This window comes from Canis lupus, chromosome 11, assembly GCF_048164855.1.
Source record: "Canis lupus baileyi chromosome 11, mCanLup2.hap1, whole genome shotgun sequence".
NCBI classification, from domain to species: Eukaryota; Metazoa; Chordata; class Mammalia; order Carnivora; family Canidae; genus Canis; species Canis lupus.
Window position 1 is genome coordinate 24,533,707 of NC_132848.1, and position 20,502 is coordinate 24,554,208.

Consider the following 20,502-nt stretch of genomic DNA (forward strand, 5'->3'; position numbering starts at 1 on the left):
TAGGGGGCACTGCAGCCAGGGAGACAGTGAAAAACTGAACATCTCACTGCTTCACAGCTTTTGAAACCCACCACCACCTGCTCCTGACTCGGGGGCCATGTGTGGAAGCCTGCATGGGCATATTTTCTTTTTCTTTTCTTTCTTTTTTTTCCTGAGTCTCCAATAAACTCCAGATCATTTAGAAGAAGCCAAATGCCTGGCTTCTGTAGCTACCTGAGTTTTGAATGGAAGCCACTAGAAGGGGGTTTAACTTCATTTCTGTGGTACTTGGCCAAGAAGCTCTCTTCCTCTTCCTACTTTTTAAAAGTATCCCCCAGGCTGTTAACAGAAGTACCAAGCCTTATTATTTCACTCTGAGCCGAAGAGTTTCACATCACACTGCAGTTATAAATCCCTGTGACATTGGTGGCTGTGGTTGCTCGCATGGTGTCCATAAAGACAATGTTGCTTCTGGAAGGACAGGAAGAACTTGTTCCTACAGCAAGGAAGTGTATGGGGGCAGGTGACCATGGCATAGGCACTGTGGGGTCTGAGAAGCAAGGAGACTTTTTAAAAATAGGTGTTTCCTGGTCTTTGGGATATTTTCTTCTTTTTTTCCTCTTTATAACCCACCTCAGAATATAAAAGGACATAATAGATGTTTTAATTTTTACATCTTTCCGACTGGGAAAGTGTCCAGAATAAGATCCAAACAAAACAAATTAAATAATTTTGTGCACGCAATTATAGAACAGAAGCAACACTCTTCTAAAACAGGCAATCAAAAAACAAAACAGTGTTTTATTTGACAATAAACCTTGTGTTTGGCACTGCAGTCTCCAACCTAGTAAATCTATAAAAAATGTTACTGTCTGTTTCCCCATCTCGTAAGTATCGAATAATAAAGAACTCCACAAATTTTTATTTGAGGTTTTTTTAAGCCTCGAAAACAATACTGTTTTCATGATAAGGCTTGAGAAACTTAACATAATAGAATTGCTTTTCTTTAGAATAGAAACGCAGAAGATCAAACGTAGACCATTTCTTCGATTGCTTTAATGCTTTTCTTATTGAAGCTCAAGAATATACTCTTTCCTTGAGAAGCTGCTTCAGTATTAGCTTGGCCTTTTTAGTTTTTGAGCAGGAGACACAATGCATTTTTGAATCCTTTCTTTTATCGAAAACAGCCTCCTATTGAATACCAGCCTCTGGCTCTTGGGGTGGTGGTAAAGCGCCTAGCCTTTGAGTCGGGCACACTTGGGGGTCAGGTCTGTGTGGCTCCCTCCCAGGTTCTAGGGCCTGGGGAAGCTCCTGGGGCTCTCTGAGACTCAGGTTTCTCATAAATAGTGGAGGCTGAGGAGCCAACCTTGCAGGGCTGGTGCTAAGGTTCCCCGTAATGTGCATTGCAGGCCTGTGATGCGCCCAGCACATAGTAGGTTCTTGTCCCACAGTGACTCTGTCATGGTTCATAAAGCTTCTGGGAATGTGCTTTATTCCTTGGAAAACACTTCCCCTTAGGCTACAGAACACCAGGCAGTGTGTGTGAAGAGGCGAGAAAGAAAATCATCGCTGATTTTATACTTCATCATACCACCCTGGGACCCACTGGGTTTCTTTTCCCTTTCCCATCTCTCACATCCTCCTCTCTGTTGCCCTCCAGGCTGAAGTATTTGAATCCCAGTAAAATAATGCATGAGCAGCCTGAAAAGCCAACACTCTCAGGAGGTCAGCCTGCTGCCTGAGCAGAGCAGTGAAGCCCAAGGCTAGTTGTAGGTGTGGTACTGGAGAGGTTTACGGGTCTATGGGTGTCATTCCCTTCACCCTACAGTTGGCCTTCCTGCATGACCCACTCGCCTGAGGGTCTGCGCAGACGTGTGAGCTCTCTTGCTCCAAGCACAGATCTCTGAGAAAATGGCCATTGCCCTTTAATCTCAGGAACAGTTCTGCCTCAAAGCCCTTGAGATACTGCATGCCTGGGCAGTACTGAGGCTTGATTTTTGAGATTTTTATTTGTAGGAAATACTACCATGGAATTTTGTCTGTCTGTCCTCAATGAATATGTGGTCAGTATTCTAAAGACAGGTGGGCTGGGCATTAGGAGAGGTTAGGACTCTCTTAGGAAGAGATACCAGTCTGAAGCAATGTTGGATTTTTACAGAAAACAGGGAAGTTGGGGACAAGATTTTTGTCAGTATCTGACATGTTGCTGGGGCAGCAGAGTAGTCAACGCTTCTTATAGGACAGCAACTCAAACAGAAAGGAGCACAGTAGGTCAGCCTCCTGGGTCCCTGAGCCTACAGTCGTATTTTCACAAGGCAGAGACTGTGGATGAAAGATGTGGCTATTTGGGGGAGTTTCAGTGTTAGCATCTGGCAGCTATCCTATCTCCAGATAATTTTTCTCATTAGAACAATAGGCAAGATTCATCAAAGTGGGAAAAAAAAAAGGTATGCATTGAAATGAATACATGACGTTACTCTTTGTTAAATTTGGAAAACAGAAAAATAACAAATACTTTAAGTGATAATTACTAAATTTTTAGAAAGCAGCATGAAATTAGGTAATTATAGAAACCAACACATATGGAGATAATATAACCAAACATTTAAAAACTGTCAATTTTTTATAAATGTAATAATGCAGAAATCATCTAGAAAACCATTTATCAAGTGGCAGATTTGAATAATAGAAAATTCATTATAAGAAGGAAAAAAAATCCAAACATCCTATTTCTCTGCACTTTATTTTATTTTTTTTTTAAAGATTTTATTTATTCATGAGAGACACACACACAGAGAGAGAGAGAGAGAGAAAAGCAGAGACACAGGCAGAGGAAGAAGCAGGCTCCATGTAAGGAGCCTGACGTGGGACTCCATCCCAGGTCTCCAGGATCAGGCCCTGGGCTGAAGGCGGCACTAAACCTCTGAGCCACCTGGGCTGCCCTTTCTCTGCACTTTAAAAAAAAAAAAAAAAAAGAGTATCTCCGTATATTTCAGGGAAAAACACTGGGTTAAGTGTTTTATTTATTTATTTATTTATTTATTTATTTATTTATTTTTACTTTTTAAAAAAGATTTTATATATTTATTCATGAAAAACACAGAGAGAGAGAGAGAGAGGAAGAGACACAGGCAGAAGGAGAAGCAGGCTCCCCGCGGGGAGCCCGATGTGGGACTCGATCCCAGGACTCTAGGATCACGCCCTGGGCTGAAGGCAGATACTCAACCACTGAGCCCCCCAGACGTCCCTGGTTAAATGTTTTAAAATGTTCTTTTTCTCTATGGAAATCCTAGAATGCTCCAAGGAAAGTTTTCCCCCTGCTGCAGTGAACTAGGCCTCAGTTTATCTCTGTGATATGCTGTCAAGAGGGTAGGTCATGTTCTCCCCTAACCCCAGCTTTAGATTTCTCTGGCTATAGAGGCTTTTTGCCAATTGACCTAGGTCCAGATCATTGCCCCCTAATTATTAAAAGCAAGTGAGACCTGCTTTTGCCATCTGAATGCAGCCTGAGTCCTGGTGGCCCCCTCCTCCTGCCTGAGAAGGGCTTGTACCGTTAGAATCTTCGGCACGCATCGGTAGGCCAAGTACAGTGATCTCCTTTGAAGTGTCTGTGTATTTTAATCTTACAGTAACACTTCCTAGGGTTCAGTTTTTAATTTCAGCTCTAGCTAGAAACACATTAAAATGAATGCCAACCCCTGTGTTAAAGGATACCCTTGCTTCATTTTAGATTCTCTGTATCATAATTTCTGATTACCAAAGAACATTTCTATTCCAGGTTTGCAAAACACTACAACATTGATAAAGATACTGCAGTGGATTACAATGTTTTTTTGAAGAACCTCAGTGCAAATAATGACTTGAACCTTAGATATTATATGGGAAACCAAGGTGAGTGTTTTATATTGCTAAAGATTGCTGCAATATCCTTTGGCGTGATAATTCCTCTTCAATGAATCTGTTCTGAGGAAATACTTTCAAATATGGAAACTGCATTATGCACAAAGATAGCCATGGCATTGTTATTTAGAAGAATAACATAAATGTTTAACAACAGAAAAAGGGTTCTGTGAGTCACAGCGTATCTTATCCACCTTACCTACCCGGTAAAACGTGGAGCTGTGAGCAATGATTTCCATAAAGTTAATGGTAAATGGAAGGTGTATGCAGAGTATTAGTAAATGATTGGAAAGAAATTCTAAAACAGATTGTTTTTACATAGTATATCTCTGGGTGTTGTTTGGTTCTTCTTTCTGCTGCTTCTGTATTTTCAGAAAAATTTTTAATGAACATGTTACTCCTTTAATGATGGGAAAAATCTTAATCTAAAAGAGCAAACAGCTGAGTAGTTTATACACTATATTAGAGCCAGGCTTGCACAGGCATATAACCTTGAGAAGGAAAATTCTTCCTGGGGCTGGTGGCATTTATCCCAGCCTTATCAACAAAGTGCCCAGAGTTGTTGACCTGCTGAACAGTTCTGAAGAGAGCAGAGTCCAGTTCCCTGAGGGTGAATTTATGAAGACCCCCCCACCCACCCCAACACACACATGCACACCTCTAGGCCTTTGGTCATTTGAGGCAAATGCTCATTCCAGATGAGTTGTCACTGTCTGGTTTCAGTGTAAGTCAGTACAGCAGCTATTCATTGAGTGTCTTCTGTGATTCTCAGGTTTGCCTCACTAGCAAATTTAACAATGACAAATTCTCCGATTTTAGCTTGGTTTCACTAGGATCACTGATAGCAGACTCCAGGGCTCTTCTTCAAGCCTCTCAAGTTTTGGGAATTACTAGGCAAGGTGATCTTGAAAGGACCCATTCCTCCTTATGTTTTGTTAGTTCTTGTGCAGACCCTTATACCACTCGGCTCTTCATTGGGTTCCAAGCCAAGGAACATACTCTGTCTTTAAGGAGTGTATGCATGTGTGTATGTGTGTGTGTGTGTATGTATTTTTAAAAAACAGGGCAGGTAAGGCATAAAATAAGTCACATAAAAAATAATAACAAAGGGATCCCTGGGTGGCGCAGCGGTTTAGCGCCTGCCTTTGGCCCAGGGCGCAATCCTGGAGACCCGGGATCGAATCCTACGTTGGGCTCCCGGTGCATGGAGCCTGCTTCTCCCTCTGCCTATGTCTCTGCCTCTCTCTCTCTCTCACTGTGTGCCTATCATAAATAAATAAAATAAAATAATTAAAAAAAATAATAACAAAACATTTATTTCATTTTTTTAAACATTTATTTTTTTATTTTAAAGATTTTATTTTATTTATTTATTCATTCATAGAGACACAGAGAGAGAGGCAGAGACACAGGCAGAGGGAGAAGCAGGCTCCACACAAGGAGCCTGATGTGGGACTCGATCCAGGGTCTCCAGGATCACGCCCTGGGCTGCAGGAGGCACTAAACTGCTGTGCCACCGGGACTGCCCACAAAACATTTATTTATTGTGCTTTATATAGATACTGTATATGCTTTTATTTTAATTTTTATTTCTTTCAATACCTTTTTGGGATGGGTATTATTGTCCCATTATTTTAGATGAGACATGGACCTAAGCGTGCTATATGAAGGCCCCAAAGTCATATAGGTCATTTTTGGTGGAGTTGAGATTTGAACTGTTTAGCTCCAAGGAAGACGGGTGTTCGAGTAAGAGGGAGGAGACACTTTTGGAGGACCAAAATTCACAGGATGCATGTGACAAGCATGGAGGGAATGAAAACATTCTAGTCCAAGGGCCTCTTAATGGGACTTGTTGGGCTGAAGCAGGGACCGTGCATTTGCCCAAGTGGGATATAAGGGTGGTGTCTTGATTGATTATAGAGAATTTTCATTACAAATAAGTTTATAGACCTAATTTGAGAACTGTAATACTCCACCCCACTTGCCAAACGTTTGTTTCATGCCAGGCCTTAGGCTAAGCTCATTCCTGTACTGTCTCTTCCCGTGTTCACCACAGCCCTGGGAGGCAGGCAGTGAGGCAGATAAGTGAGAAGATTGAAGTCAACAAGCCCATCCTACCACCCAGAATTAACCACTGTCAGCATGACTCCTGGCATCCTTCCATGCAGATCCATGGAAAGCGGAGAGACAGATAGGAGGAAATATATTTGTACAAATGGGTTCATATAGATTCTATTTTATTTAAGTTTTTGCTTTTCCTTGAGTGTTAAAGAATAGGAATTGAAATGAAACTGAAGATATCTATAATATCCGTGGGTCACACTTTCCCACTCCCGAACATCCGACACTTTAACCCACTGCCTCTGCTACTGAGTCTGCCTATAGAGAAGTCTGAGGTTTGCCTCATTTTCTCCCTTATTCATGGTGTGCTTTTTCTAGCTAGCTGCCCAAAAGAATTATTTGTCCCTGAATTTCAGAAACAGCTAAGATATGTCTTGCTGTTGAGCCTTCTGCGTGTTTTCCAAAGCACAGTGTATTTTTAATCTGCAGATCCAATTATTTTTTCATTTCAAGATTTTTTTGAATATTATATATCTTTGAATAAATCTTTGCTTTCATTTTTCTAATCTTTAACTTAAGTGATACAAATTATCCTTAATGTTGGATAGTCTTTGTCTTCTGTATCTGTTAAATTATGGCAAAGTGCTGTATCCTCTCTTCGCTTTTCCTTTGTGGTCACAATGATCATCTCAGGTCTTCTAGCTATACCTGTAATTTGATTTTTGCCAAGGTCTCTTATTCTGTGCTGTTTCTACTTTATTTATTATTTCTATCATGGCATTTCTTTGATCTATGATATTACTTTCCCTCTCATTTTGTTGTTTTATCATCTTGTTCTACTGGATGTATGTTCTTATTAAGATGTACTGTGAAGTAATTTGTGCCTTTTCCAGTTTATTCCAAGATGGGATCTTTGCCTCTTGCCTTACACTCCTCTCCCTTCCTTCCTAGTTCACCTACACCTACTTTTTGAGTAGAATTTTCATAATTTCAAGACCATTGGGTAAATTGATAATTTTTTAGTTTATTATGCCTCTTTAATTAACTAGAATCTACTTTCAAATAATATTATACTAATTCACATGAAGTATAAGGACTTCACAACCAGTATTTTCCCGTCTTTAGTTATATTGTTATACGTTGTAATTTTACAAACACTGTCAATGCAGAGTGCAGCTTTTGTTGCTCTGCTGAGATTTTTCTGTTCACTCATTAAGGGTGTATTTTCCTTTATATATTCTCAAACAATTATTTTGAAATCTAAGCTTCTAAATACTTTAAAATTTTCATCTTGCTAATTCCAACATTTGGGTCATCTCAGATTCTGGTCTTTTTTTTTTTTCTTTTTTAAGATTTTATTTATTTATTCATGAGAGACAGAGGGAGGCAGAGACATAGGCAGAGGGAGAAGCAGGCTGCCTGTGTGGGACTCGATCCCAGGACCCTGGGATCATGACCTGAGCTGAGGGCAGACGCTCAACCAACTGAGCCACCCAGGCGCCCCCAGAGTCTGGTCTTTGTTGATTATTTTTTTCTTGAGTAGAGATCACAGGTTCGTGTTTTGTTTTGTCTTTCCTATGTCTAGCAATTTTGGAATTTATCCTGGATATAGTAAATCTTGCATTGTAGAGATTGTAGATTCTGTTACGTGCCTCTGAAGAATTTAAGTATTTGTTTTAGCCAGTTTATTTGGCTGCACTCGGACTCTAATCTTTGTCTCTCCTGAGGGCTTTCACACTGGAACTCTTTATTCTGTTCCTGTCGCTTTAGCATGATGTCTTATTGACTGCTCTATACAGCTTGTCATCTTGGGCAGGGGTTAGCCAGAGATCCTGGCTATGCACAAACTTTAGAAATCCTCCTCCATGCTTTTCTATTTTGAGCTCTCCTTACTTTCTTATTTTCCAGCTGCTGTAGAGTCTTGAACTCTGTTTTCTGATTCCTAAAGCCAGGAGGACCCTGGGTTTATGTCTGAATTCTGTCTATTTAGCATCATGTCGGCTGAGACCTGCACTCAGGCAAAAAGCCAGATATCAAGAAATGCATCAGGTGTTACTGTTTTTCCGAGTGTCAACTCCAATTTATGTCAGTTGCTCTCTATTGCCTTCAGATAGCTTTTGGTGTATATTTTGGCCAGAGTTTATAATTGTTAATCCGCTGTGAGGATAGGTTCAATCCACTGTAATTGGAAGCAAAACTTTCTGGCTGCCCAAACTCAGAGTTTCTTCTTGCTTCAGTCTATGCTGGTAAAATTGTTTTCTAATTTTTGCTATTTTTTTCTTTTGCTTATTTCATTAGGAATTTTAAGTAGGTAAGTTAAATAATACAGTTTCAGTTCCAACATTGGAAGTCTTGTGGAATTGTTTTTATTATCAATAATTGGCAACTTGTTTGTTAGGGATACATAAAATGATGCATCTCACAATGAGAGGCAGTGTTGATTGGATTCATTATGAGATAGATGTCTGGTTATTCTCCTGTATATTTCTGTTCCTGCAGTGTTAGCTCAAGTTCTAATTGCTATTAGTATTTAAATTCGGAGGAGGCAAATGTTATATGTAGATTTTTGACTGTGTGGGGGTTGGCACCCCTAACTCTTATGCTGTTCAGAGATCAGCTGTAGTTATTTGGGGCTATGGGCTGCATTATATGAAAGCTCTATACTGTGGCTGTCAACACACAGGTCTATTTACTGGTGTATAGTGGGGAAGGATGAATCAATGGTGTCAACTTGTCATTATCCCCTTTGCCATCCTATCAGTTCCGAATCCTCAGCCCCATAGTTTGAATATTATAGTATCAGCATATCCTTTCTGGGTTGACCCATCATGGAAATGATTTTATTTTGACCATAGGTTGACTATGGTCCCACCTTACTAACTTGTTTTGGGAAAAGCCAAGGATCCAAATAGTTGCTCAGGGTATCAATCAATGAAGACAGTGACATTATATAGAACAGTTCAAAGGCCATTTGGAGGTTTTGACTCATCTAATTTCTCCATGTGTAAGTCATAAAAAAGTAGATCTTCCCATGCCACTGACCCTGCTTCTGTATGATTGCCGTATCAGGAGTGAAACTTTATCATATCCACTCAAGGGCTCTTTCATCATTTTGGTTATTTGAGGCTTGTCCTCTAGAAGATTTCTTGTGTTGTGCTCCTGGAAATGATGTTTCTGATTCCCTGCATGTTCATGACAGTTTGTATATGGCCTGCACAGTTAAAAAATCAATTTGTCTGGATATAAAATCCTGAGCTCAGATTTTCATTCCTTAAGGATCTTAAGTATCTCTACCCATTGCCTGGTGACTTCCAAGTTTTCCTAAGAAAAGTTTGATGACATCTGGCTTTATTTCCCTTACCAGTGACTTATCCGAACCATTCCGTTGTTAGATTTTCTTCCCAGTTATATCTTTTACATGTATCTTGAATTTCTTTTTTCCTATCTTCTTTTTGAGGCCATAACTTTTTTTTTGAAGTTTTTATTTATTTATTCATGAGAGACAGAGAGAGAGAGAGAGAGAGGCAGAGACATAGGCAGAGGGAGAAGCAGGCTCCATGCAGGGAGCCTGATGTGGGACTCAATCTTGGGACTCCAGGATCACACCCTAAGCTGAAGGCAGACACTCAACCACTGAGCCACCCGGGCATTCTGAGACCATAACTTTCTTGCAAGCCTTCCTTCCTGCTTTTTTTCTTTTTTACTTACTTGATTCAGCATTTTATTTTTCTGACTTTGGGTTCTTTTTAGTCCAGTCTTTGTTTCTGAGATGATTTTATCTCTAATTTGCTTCAGAGCTCTATCATTTAATTTCAGTTTTTCAAGCTCTGATTGGTACTGTTCTTCCTTGTCTCCTATCATTTAAAACATTTCTCATTAACCAATAGATAGCTAATGCGTGCTGAGTTTCTAGTGAATGCCAGGCCTGCTCATTCATCACCACAGCAAATCTTCCTGGCAACTCTGGGGGCATTTCTGTCCATTTCTTCTTGCACATGAGGACCCAAAAGCCCAAGCCTGCGTAGCTAGTTAACAAAAGGTTGCAGAGTTGATCGGAACCAGAGTGAGTACTCCTCATCTTTATATGGTTTTCAGAGTTTCTGAATCGTACTCACTTCAGAGCTTCCCCTGAGAAATTCTTTTCCTGGCACTCCAACCTTAAAGCACATGGACAGATAAGTACATTCTGTATTGCTGATTTTTCTAGACTGAAGTTTTTACTAGCATTTTAATAATATTCATTTTCTATATGGTGGTTTGGGGAAGATATTCTCAAGGGAGCAGTAATTTTAAAATATATATCCTCGGGGCGCCTGGGTGGCTCAGCTGGTTAAGCTTCCAATTCTTGATTTTGTTTCAGGTCATGATCTCAGGGTCATGAGATTGAGCCCTGCATCAGGCTCTATTCTCAGCATGGAATCTACTCATTTTTCTCCCTCCCCCTGATTGCACTCTCTTGCTCATAAATAAATAAATAAATAAATAAATCTTTAAAAAAATTTGTCACCTATTTGCACTTTTTTCCCAAAATTTCACTTTCTTAAGTAAGCACGTGATTCCACGTACTTCTTTATATCCGTTTTTATTTCTCATACGAACTCCTGCTTTTCTCTTGTCTATGAACTATAAATGATAAGGATACAGTCTCCTCATGTTGGTTCCTTTTGGGGAAAATGTTTTACAAGCAAGGATTCATTGCCAGGAGCTGTTGGTGGGTTTGATGCTGTTCTCACCCATATCAGGGAATCTCTAGTTCATATATTTGCAGGAACCACATCTTTTGACTTTCTAAATATATGGAACAATGTTTCTTACTAACTTTGGTATTTCTGGTTTTGCTATGTTTATATTCTTTATAAGCCATTATCTTTTTTGTTAAAAGATTTTATTTATTTATTCATTGAGAGACACAGGCGGGGGCGCAGAGACACAGGCAGAGGGAGAAGCAGGTTCCATGCAGGGAGCCCGACAAGGGACTCGATCCCAGGTCTCCGGGATCACACGCCAGGCTGAAGGCGGCGCTAAACCGCTGGGCCACCGGGTCTGCCCAATAAGCCATTATCTTGTTTGTCAAAAGCTCTATTTGGCAGCTGAAGAAATGACATTGGGGGTTGGGTTTCCTTTTGGTGCACCTATGACATACATAAGTGCAAGCTTTGGATGTTCTTTCTACCCCATTTCACATCAGCAAAGCCCCTTTGGAGGAAATGAGCAGGTGGCAGGAATTATGAAGCTGGGCTGATGGGTAAGGCCTGGCATGACTGTGACGAGAGGCATACTTTTGAACAAGGCAAAGCTGAATTCTGTAAGCCAGCCTGGGGCAGCAGTATAATTGCACACGTCCTTGGATGGGAGCTCCCCGAGGGCAGGCCTCACACCCCAGCTACCCCCGCCCCCACAACCCTCCAGAGCTTGGCCTTTGGTTTATAGAACAAGAATAGGTTTCCCTCCATGTGCTGTGTGTCCCTGTGAACCGCTATTAGAGCATCAGTGCCCCAGAGTGGAGCCCACACAGGATGCAGGGTCACAAAACTGGGCTCTGTGTGCCCAACTGAGTCAGAGCCTTGTTCTGTGGGTTTGTTTCCCCATCACTCGATATGAGGCTCTTCAGTGTGCATGTTCACAGATCCCAGTTTCAAATACCTGGCCCACCAAGGCCAAAGAATTCCAGACCAAGTTCTGCCTTTGTATTTCATCATGTAGCCAGCAGGGTCCACTGGGGGAGGCTGTTTTTCTTTTACTTTTTTCTTTTCTTTTCTTTTTTTCTTTTTTGAGGTAGGAAATGGAATTCCAGATGACTGGCAGTTTGTTAACTGCAGCTGAATCGTTGTAAGTATGCTTAATTTGAGTGAAGCTTATTTGCAGACATTTTAGGAAATAAATCTGGGAAACCATTTGTGATTCTTAGCAGTCGACTTTGAGAAAGAAAATGGCTATATTTTAGATTTATTTTATTCTCTTTTATTATAAAAGTAATACATGCTTGCTGCAAAAAAAGGCAGAAGACACAAAAACACGAATCCTACTACCTGAATCCTACCACTGTGTTCTTTTTGGTGTATTATCCTCCCAGATTTCTTTTCTGATGTATAGATGGATAGATGGATGGATAGGTGGGAGGATATATGGATGGATAGACCTGCAAAAACACAACATAAGTATTAGAATGAAAATTAAGTTATGTTAGTCATCCTTTCTTTGAATCATGAAACAATATATATCAAGGAAAAATTTCCATGCCTGTTAATTTAGATAGGCATCTTTGTTTTTAATGTCTGGTGGTATTTTAGAGGCTTGATGAACCATAATTATAAAATCAATCCTTTATTAATGGGCATTTAAATTGTTTCAATTTTTAAAATCTTTAAACAGTTCAGAAAATATCCTTACATACGTTTGTTGAGTAGTCTATGATTCTATTTCTGTAAAATTCTAGAAGGAGACTTAAGAGTATGCAGGTATTGGGGTTTCTATACATAAACTAGAGCTGATTTCTTTCTCTGTCATTCCCTTTTATCTGTGCCTCTTTGACAAGTAGAAAAAAATTGTTAACTTATTTTCATTAGACAATTACCAGTGAGTTTGAGTACTTTTTCATGTATCTGTTGGATTTTTTAGTTCTTTTTATGTGAATTACCTGTTCATAACCTTAGTCTATTGTTCTGTTAAGTATTTATCTTATTGATTTGTAAGAGCTACTCATGCGTCATGGTAATTAACCTACAGTGTTTCTCACTCATTTTTCTTTCATTGTGATTTGTGTGTGTTTTTAACCAAACAAAAAATAAATATTTATACTGTCAGACCTATCCATTATTTAAATGATTTGGGGGCTATAATGCATTCCTTGGAAAGGATTTTGCACATAGAAATTGTGCACTGTGTAATATTCATCTTAATTTTCTTCTGCTTTCATGGTTTTAGTATTCTACTTGGTGTACTTTTTACTCTAAGGCTTATCCTAGCACGAGATAGCAAGAAGATTAATGTAACTTTTTTCTAAAATGTTTGGCCAGTTATTTCGAGACCATTATTCTGTGGCTCATCATGCTTTTGGTTCATTCTAGTCTGAATGTTTACCAGTTTGGTTGGGATGACAAGGGAACACTGATTATTTAAATATACCTTTGACAACATTAATAAGCGAAAATTCTATTGTTTTAATAGATATCTCCTGGAAGAATCAACCAGTCCAAAATTCCAAAGGGGAGTGCCTCCACAGTTCTGGTTCATCTGAAGATGTCTGGAAAAACTACAACCTAGACGAAATTGAGAGAACTTTTTGCCAAGAGGTAAGATTGTCTCTCTAATGGCAGGGTTCTCTAAAGCATAAACAGAAGAGATTGACGGTTGTGGAAAACCATTAGGTATGGACATGATTTCTTTTTTTTTTTTTTAAGATTTTATTTATTCATGAGAGACACAGAGAGAAAGAGAGGCAGAGACACAGGCAGAGGGAGAAGCAGGCTCCATGCAGGGAACCCAACGTGGGACTCAATCCCGGGTCTCCAGGATCACACCCCAGGCTGCAGGCGGCGCTAAACCGCTGCGCCACGGGGGCTGCCCTGGATGTGATTTCTAAGATTTATTTTGATCCTACCTCCATCTCCCCAAACCTCGAGGCCTCCTCCAACTTCTGATGATAGTCCATTGGTGGTAGTAATGGTGATGAGAGGCTGATTCTTAAGTACCTCTGATGTGCTAGTCATGTACTAAATCTGGTAAAAAATATTCAAGACTTCCATAAAGACATGAGACAACTTTATTGAGTAAAATAAAGGAAAACTTAGTAAGTGAAGTGCTCTTTTTTGGTTTTTGGAAAGGAAGATTCAGTATTAATACTTGCTTTCCCTATATCTGGATGGAAATATATGTATATTTTCTTCTGAAAAGTTAGGAATAGAGGACCTACAGTACCATATAAAAAATAATTTATAGGGGTGCCTAGCTGGCTCAGTAGATAGAGCATGTAACTCTTGATCTCAGGGTTGTAAGTTCAAGCCCCCATTTGGTGTGGAGATTACTCAAAAAGAAAATCTTTATTTTTTTTTAAGATTTTATTTATTCATGAGAGACACAGAGAGAGAGAAAGAGAGAGGCAGAGACACAGGCAGAGGGAGAAGCAGGTTCCATGCAGGGAGCCCAACGCAGGACTCAACCCCGGGTCTCCAGGATCACACTCCGGCTGAAGGTGGCACTAAACCGCTGGGTCACTGGGGCTGCCCAAAAGAAAATCTTTAAAAAAAAACAAAACCTTTAAAGGTGTAATATTTAAGACAGCATGGCACTGTCTTACCCAACTATTGTTAGGTGGTGGATCGATCTTTATATGTGAATTTAGCATATAATATTAGGCATTCCAGTAAAGTGTTTTGGGTCTGGGGAGTGGCTCATTCAATAATTATTATGGGAATAATTCACTAGCCAGCCCTTTGGGGAAAAAGCTTTGTAACCTTCCCTTCTTTTTTTTTTTATTAATATTTTATTTATTTATTTATGAGAGACAGAGAGAGAGAGAGCCAGAGACACAGGCAGAGGGTGAAGCAGGCTCCATGCAGGGAGCCCAATATGGGACTCAATCCCGAAATTCTCGGATCACACCCGGAGCCAAAGGCAGATGCTCAACTGCTGAGCGACCCAGGCATCCCTGTAACCTTCCCTTCTTCACATCAGAATAAATTCTATATATGTCAACTATTTAAATTTTAAAATAATGTGGGTGAAAATTTTGTAATCTTGAAATTGAAGACCAAAAACCATGAAGAAAAAGATTTGATACATCTGATTACATTAAAATGAAAAGCTTTTATACAGCAAAACTTTGTATAAACAAATGGGAAACTTGACAAAATATGTGCCACATAAACAAGAGATAAATCATAACTATTCCAAAGGTATGTAGAACTTTTAACAATGAATATAAAATTTTCAAGAGAAAAATGTCAATGAGGAAAAAACTAACAAAAGCCAGTGTTGATCAAGGTGTTGGAGAAGTGAGTATATGTAATATTGTGTTGGTAAATTAGTAAAACTTGTTTTCTGTTATTGTTGTTAATAAATTTATTGTTTTCATAAAAACAGAACCATTACAAAATACATTAGCATTACAAAAAAAGTAAGCAATTCTGAAGAGTACAAAGAAGAAAGTATAAATTATTCAAAATCCACCACCCAGAAATAATCAAAGGCAACATTTGGCGAACATAATTCTAGGTCTGTCTTTATTCATATATATAGAAGGATGGCTGCCTCGGTGGGTGGGTGGGTGGATACATAGATAGAAATAATTTTATAAGAAGAGAATCACGCTCCTTTTTACAAATAAGACATATTTAACTTAAATGTCTTTGAATTTACCAGAAGTAAGGGAGACATGGCCGCCCTTGTCATTAACCCTCCTGGGGGCCCTCCCGTGTGCCAGGCAGTGTTAGGCATTCCCTTCCTCAGCCTTCATAGCAGTTCTGTGAGCGAGGCACTGTTATCATCCCAGCTTCAACTTGAGGAAACTGAGGCATGTAGGTGTTCAATGACCAGCCCAAAATTATCCTGCCAGTAAGGCCTGGAGTGAAGTATAAGGCTAAGTGCTTGCCAAGTCCAGTTTCAAATGAAGCTGAAGATATTTCTGCACTTTGGATAAATATTTCTCTACCACAAGATATATTAGGTCCCAAAAGGGACTTCAAGACAAGAAAAGAGATTAAGAAAGTCATTAAGAGTCCCAGAAATGATGGTGTTTTTGAAGGATCTTTCAATTACAGGCAGCACAGGGTGGGCTCTCACTTCCTGTGTTCCTTCCCACCCCTACATCCCACCTCACAAGTTTCGTCATTTCTGTTTTGTTCTTAGTCGGGGCTTACAATGATATTTACACTCAGTTCTGTTCTATAATTCCCTCTGTTGTTTTGCCTTTGTTTTGTATTTACGTGGAGTTAATGCACGTCACTACGCTCCAGTGCTTACCATAGTTAATCCCTTTCAGAGTTCATTATTTTGATTTATTTTGGGGCTGGCTGGATTTCATTGTCAAGTAATTTCCTTAAGAAAGGCTCATGGGTGCTTTATTCCCTTTGTTTTTTCATATTTGAGACTATCTGCCTCTGACTTTCCCACTGGAACAGTGTAGCTGGGTGTAGCTCTTCCATCTTGCTTTCTCTTCCTCAAAATGTTGTAAGCCCTGCTCCATTGTTTTCTGGCACTGGGCATTCTGAAGAAGAAGCCTGAGGTCAACAGTTTTTTTCCTCTTGTAGATGATTCCTTTTTACTACCTGGATGCCTAAGTTTTATCTTTTGTTTTTTGGGGTTTTTGTTGGATCTTTGAAATTAGAAAAGCAAAACTAAGCCATATTGACATTAAGCATTTTGTCAAAGTTTCCTGGAACACAGGGTATTCTTTCGATGGAGGACAGTCCTTCCTTCATTTCCAGAAAACTTATTCTGTCTGAGTCACTAAAATCTTCCCTCACCTTCCCTCCTCCTTCTTCCCTCCTTCCCTCCATCTTCCCTGCGTCCTGCCTTCCTTTGGGGTTATTCCCAGTTACCCTCCCATTGGGTCCTCTTGGTCTGTCCTGGACAGCTAGCACCTGCTCCCAACTTGCTCCAATACTTTTGTCTTTCTCCTCTGCCTTTGGTGAGATTCTTTCAAATCATTCTCTTATTATTAATTTGAATCTCCACCTTGCCTTTTATGCTTGCTGTTTCTAATTTGTGTATTAGTTTCTGTAATGATAGTATTTTTGTTTTCTATCTTCCTCACTTTGAAATATCCCTTCTCTTTGCATTGTTTCATCATCCTGACTTCAAGCTTTTCTTATAATGAATTCATATTCTTAGTTTCTTTTTATGGCATGAAACCTTTGTAGGTGATGTGTTTATATATTTTTTTATATTATGTTTCTTTACAGACTAGGTTCTTTGTGTTTTACCAGATCTTTCTTTCATCCTGTAGTTTTCCATTGCCTACATATATACACAAATGACACATTCTCTTATGGGTGGACATTTAGATTGCCTCCTGTTTTGTGCTAAATCCAAATTATGCCACTGTGAGTGGTTGCATACGCATCTTTTGGAGCTCGTGTGCAAAGGTCTCTAGGAATTAAACCTAGGAGTAGAATTACTTGCTAGGTTGCAGCAGACATGCTCCTCAGCTTTCATTGCCCGTATCAAATTACTTTTCAAATATCAATTTACACTCCCAACATATGAGAAAGAATTCCTATTGTGTTCTCTACTCACCAACACTTGATATTGTTGGACTTTTTTTTTTTTTTTTGAACACTTTATTTATCTGAGAGAGAGAGTGTACACAAGCAGGGAGAGGAACAGAGGGAGAGGGACCAGCAGGCTCTGCACTGAGCATGGAGACCAACGTGGGGCTTGATCCCACGACTGAGATCATGACCTGAACTGAAAACAAGAGTTGGACGCTCAACTGACTGAGCCACTCAGGTGCCCCTATGTTGTTAGACTTTCAAATTTTTTAGTCTGATGCACATAGAATGGCATCTCAGCTATGATTTTAATTTTTATGTGTCATAGCTTTTTACATTTTGCAACCTTTCTTTAGAACATTGTTGATAGGGATGCCTGGGTGGTTCGGCGGTTGAGCATTGGCTTTGGGCTTAGGGCGTGACCCCAGAATCCTGGGATCAAGTCCCACATCACGTTTCCTGCATGGAGCCTGCTTCTCCCTCTGTCTCTGCCTTTCTCTCTTTCTGTGTCTCTCTTGAATAAATAAATAAAATCTTAAAAAAAACATTTTTGATAAAAAATATATTCATTTTAAATAATTATTGAGTGCCTACAGCATGCAAAATTCTGCTTCATTCTAGGTAATTATTAGTGAACAAAACAGATAGAATGTGCTCTCATGGAGATTACACAAACTCACATCAGGGAGATAGGTGTTAAACACATTCATAAATGTAATAAATACAGAAAAGAACCTCATTTAGATTGGAGATCAGTGGAACATTAACATACATTAAATGCACAAACAAAATAAGCATACCTTTCTCTAGTCTGTCAATAACATGATAGCATGCCACACATCATTCATCATTTAAAAGAATGATGTAGATATAAGTTCTTACAGAAAAAATATGATATATTGTTAAATGAAAAAAAGCACCTGTCAAATCTGAATGTATAGCTATGATCGCATTTTTGTAAAATTATATGTTTATATGATCATTATGGGAGTTTTTGAAACACTATAAAAAAACTGGATGGAAAAACTTCTAGATATCTTTATGTCCTTTTTTTTAGTTTGCTGAATTGCTTGCATTTTTCTCTTTTGTGTCATTGTAAACAGTCACAGTGAGAATCCCTTAAAGGTTTATACATGTCACCAAGATACTATTTCTGTTTCACTCCCTGCTTTTTTTTCCCTAAAAGCTCTTGATTATGTCAAAAACATTCTCCTGGAAAAAAAACTAATTGGAAACCAATATCATTAAGATTTTGAAAGTGGATTTCATTAATCCAGTGAACACATTGAAACTGTACTCCACATCTGGCTTTGACTTCTCTTGTGAATCCACCTCCCTGAAAGAGATAGGGGCAAATTTAGCCACATTTTGGGCTAGTTTTGTGCAATTTTTTTTGTGTGTGCAACTTTCTAAAAAGTTTAGGACCTGCAATTCTGTAAATATTTTGAAAGATTTTCCCATTAGATTTCCAATATGCTTGTGTACCCTATGGAAATTTCAGTGAATCACCTCTTATTCCTTTGGTGGGTGGAGACTCTTGTGCATATATTTCTATGTTCCAGCAGGTTTTTTTTAAGTTACCTTATGTACCAGGTGTGGTTATTTTGTTTCTCATTGCAGTTAGCAGGAAAAACTGAATTCAGACAAAGTGGAGAGGGTTGGAAATATTGGAGAATATTGTTATTACTCAATAATAAACAGCAGGAAAACCTTTGGAATTAAAACCAATCTTCATAGTATTTTTATGAGTCATATAAAAATCAGTGGTTAACCTACTTTACTGAATTTTAGAAGTCCCATAAGCAAAGCTCATTCACCATGATCCTTTGTGATTCCCCATTTAAAAAAAAAGAATAATTAAAGAAATGTACAGTGTGTATTCTGCTTATATAATCTTTACATTAATGATTTTCCTTACTCTAAAAGCTACTTGTGTTTTAATAAAATGTTGCCAGCTTTTTTTGTTTGATTGACCTGACTTAATCAGGAGAAGCATAGCATGGGCTCACAGTGGGAATGGCTTGAAAGTATATTAAGAAAGATGTATCAAACTGGCAGATCCACTGAATATTTTTAGCTCTGAAATTTGAGGTGGAGCTATTATATGGCTGTTTTTCCCTGAGAAACTTGTCTGCCTTGTCAGTTGAGTAGCTGTGACTGGGGATAGTGTTCTGTAGTGAGCTCATCAATTAAACATTTGAAGTTCAGTACATGCCATCGTAACCTTTTTGATCAGTTTTTGGAGGGGGAAAATGTGACGAGGTTTTGGTAAAAATAAACTGGTTGAACAGCTCTGTGAAGTGGATTTCTATGAATGCAACACTTGAATTTTCATTCCCTGCAGCTTCCCAAGTGCTATGAAAAGGTTGAAAAAGCCCTGAGTGCAGGGGACCCCTCCAAAAGTGGATATGTATCTTTGAATTACCTAAAGATTGTCCTCGACACCTTTGTATACCGATTACCAAGGAGAATTTTTATCCAGTTAATGAAAAGGTAAGAGTCCCATTGTTTCCTTGACATCCCCCCGCACAAACGTCAACCATGAGAATAAGGAGCAGCTTCACTTATTTTTTATTAATGCCTTGGACTTTTTTTTCTTGAAAATCTCAAACACATGCAGAAGTAAAGAGAATACTATAATGAATCCACTAACGTACCTACTACTTAGCTTCAGTGTTCAGCTCATGGTCCATCATCTTATTTCTCTTCCTGCCTATTTTTCCATTAACCCTAGATATTTTTTTGAAGCTCTTATTTATTTGACACAGCGCAAGCATAAGAGAGAGTGAGAGTGCAAGCACATAAGCAGGGGAAGGAGGCAGAGGGAGAAGGAGAAGCAGACTCCCCGCTGATCAGGGAGCCAAACTCGGGGCTTGATCCCAGGACCCCCAGATCATGACCAGAGCCAAAGATAGACACTTAACTGATGGAACCACCCAGCGCCCCAACCCCAGATATTTTTGAAACAAATACCAGATATCATATTTTACTAAAAAGTTCACATTAAGTCTTTCTAAAATATAAGAACACTTTTTAAAAACATGGGAGAAATACTGGTTTTGCACATAATAGAATTATCAGTAGTATTAAATGTCCAACCACGGTTCAAATCTAACTTATTGTCACAGATTTTCTTTTACTATTTGAATCATTATCCAAATAAGGTCTCTACATTGCCATCGACTGACTTGCCCCACTGCTTTTAGTCTATAGGGTCTTTCTCCATTTGTTAATTTGTTCCCTTATGATGTATCTGTTATGGTGTATTTTTTATATGGAATTTCTTACAACCTACATCTGACTGATTTACAGTGACATTTGGCATTTCCTCCTGTCTCCCTCTCCCAACCCC

At 39.0% G+C, this 20,502-nt stretch overlaps 1 protein-coding gene across 6 annotated transcripts in view; it reads left to right on the forward strand.

Moving 5' to 3' along the window:
• The window catches only part of EFCAB6 (EF-hand calcium binding domain 6), a 234,115-nt gene that overhangs the window by 62,958 nt on the left and 150,655 nt on the right, over positions 1–20,502 (forward strand). For all 6 annotated transcript variants that reach the window (XM_072843616.1, XM_072843612.1, XM_072843615.1 and 3 more), the window contains 3 exons: positions 3,758–3,870; positions 13,108–13,232; positions 19,495–19,643. In XM_072843616.1, the coding sequence (XP_072699717.1) occupies positions 3,758–3,870; positions 13,108–13,232; positions 19,495–19,643 (387 nt within the window). The remainder of the gene's footprint in view (positions 1–3,757; positions 3,871–13,107; positions 13,233–19,494; positions 19,644–20,502) is intronic.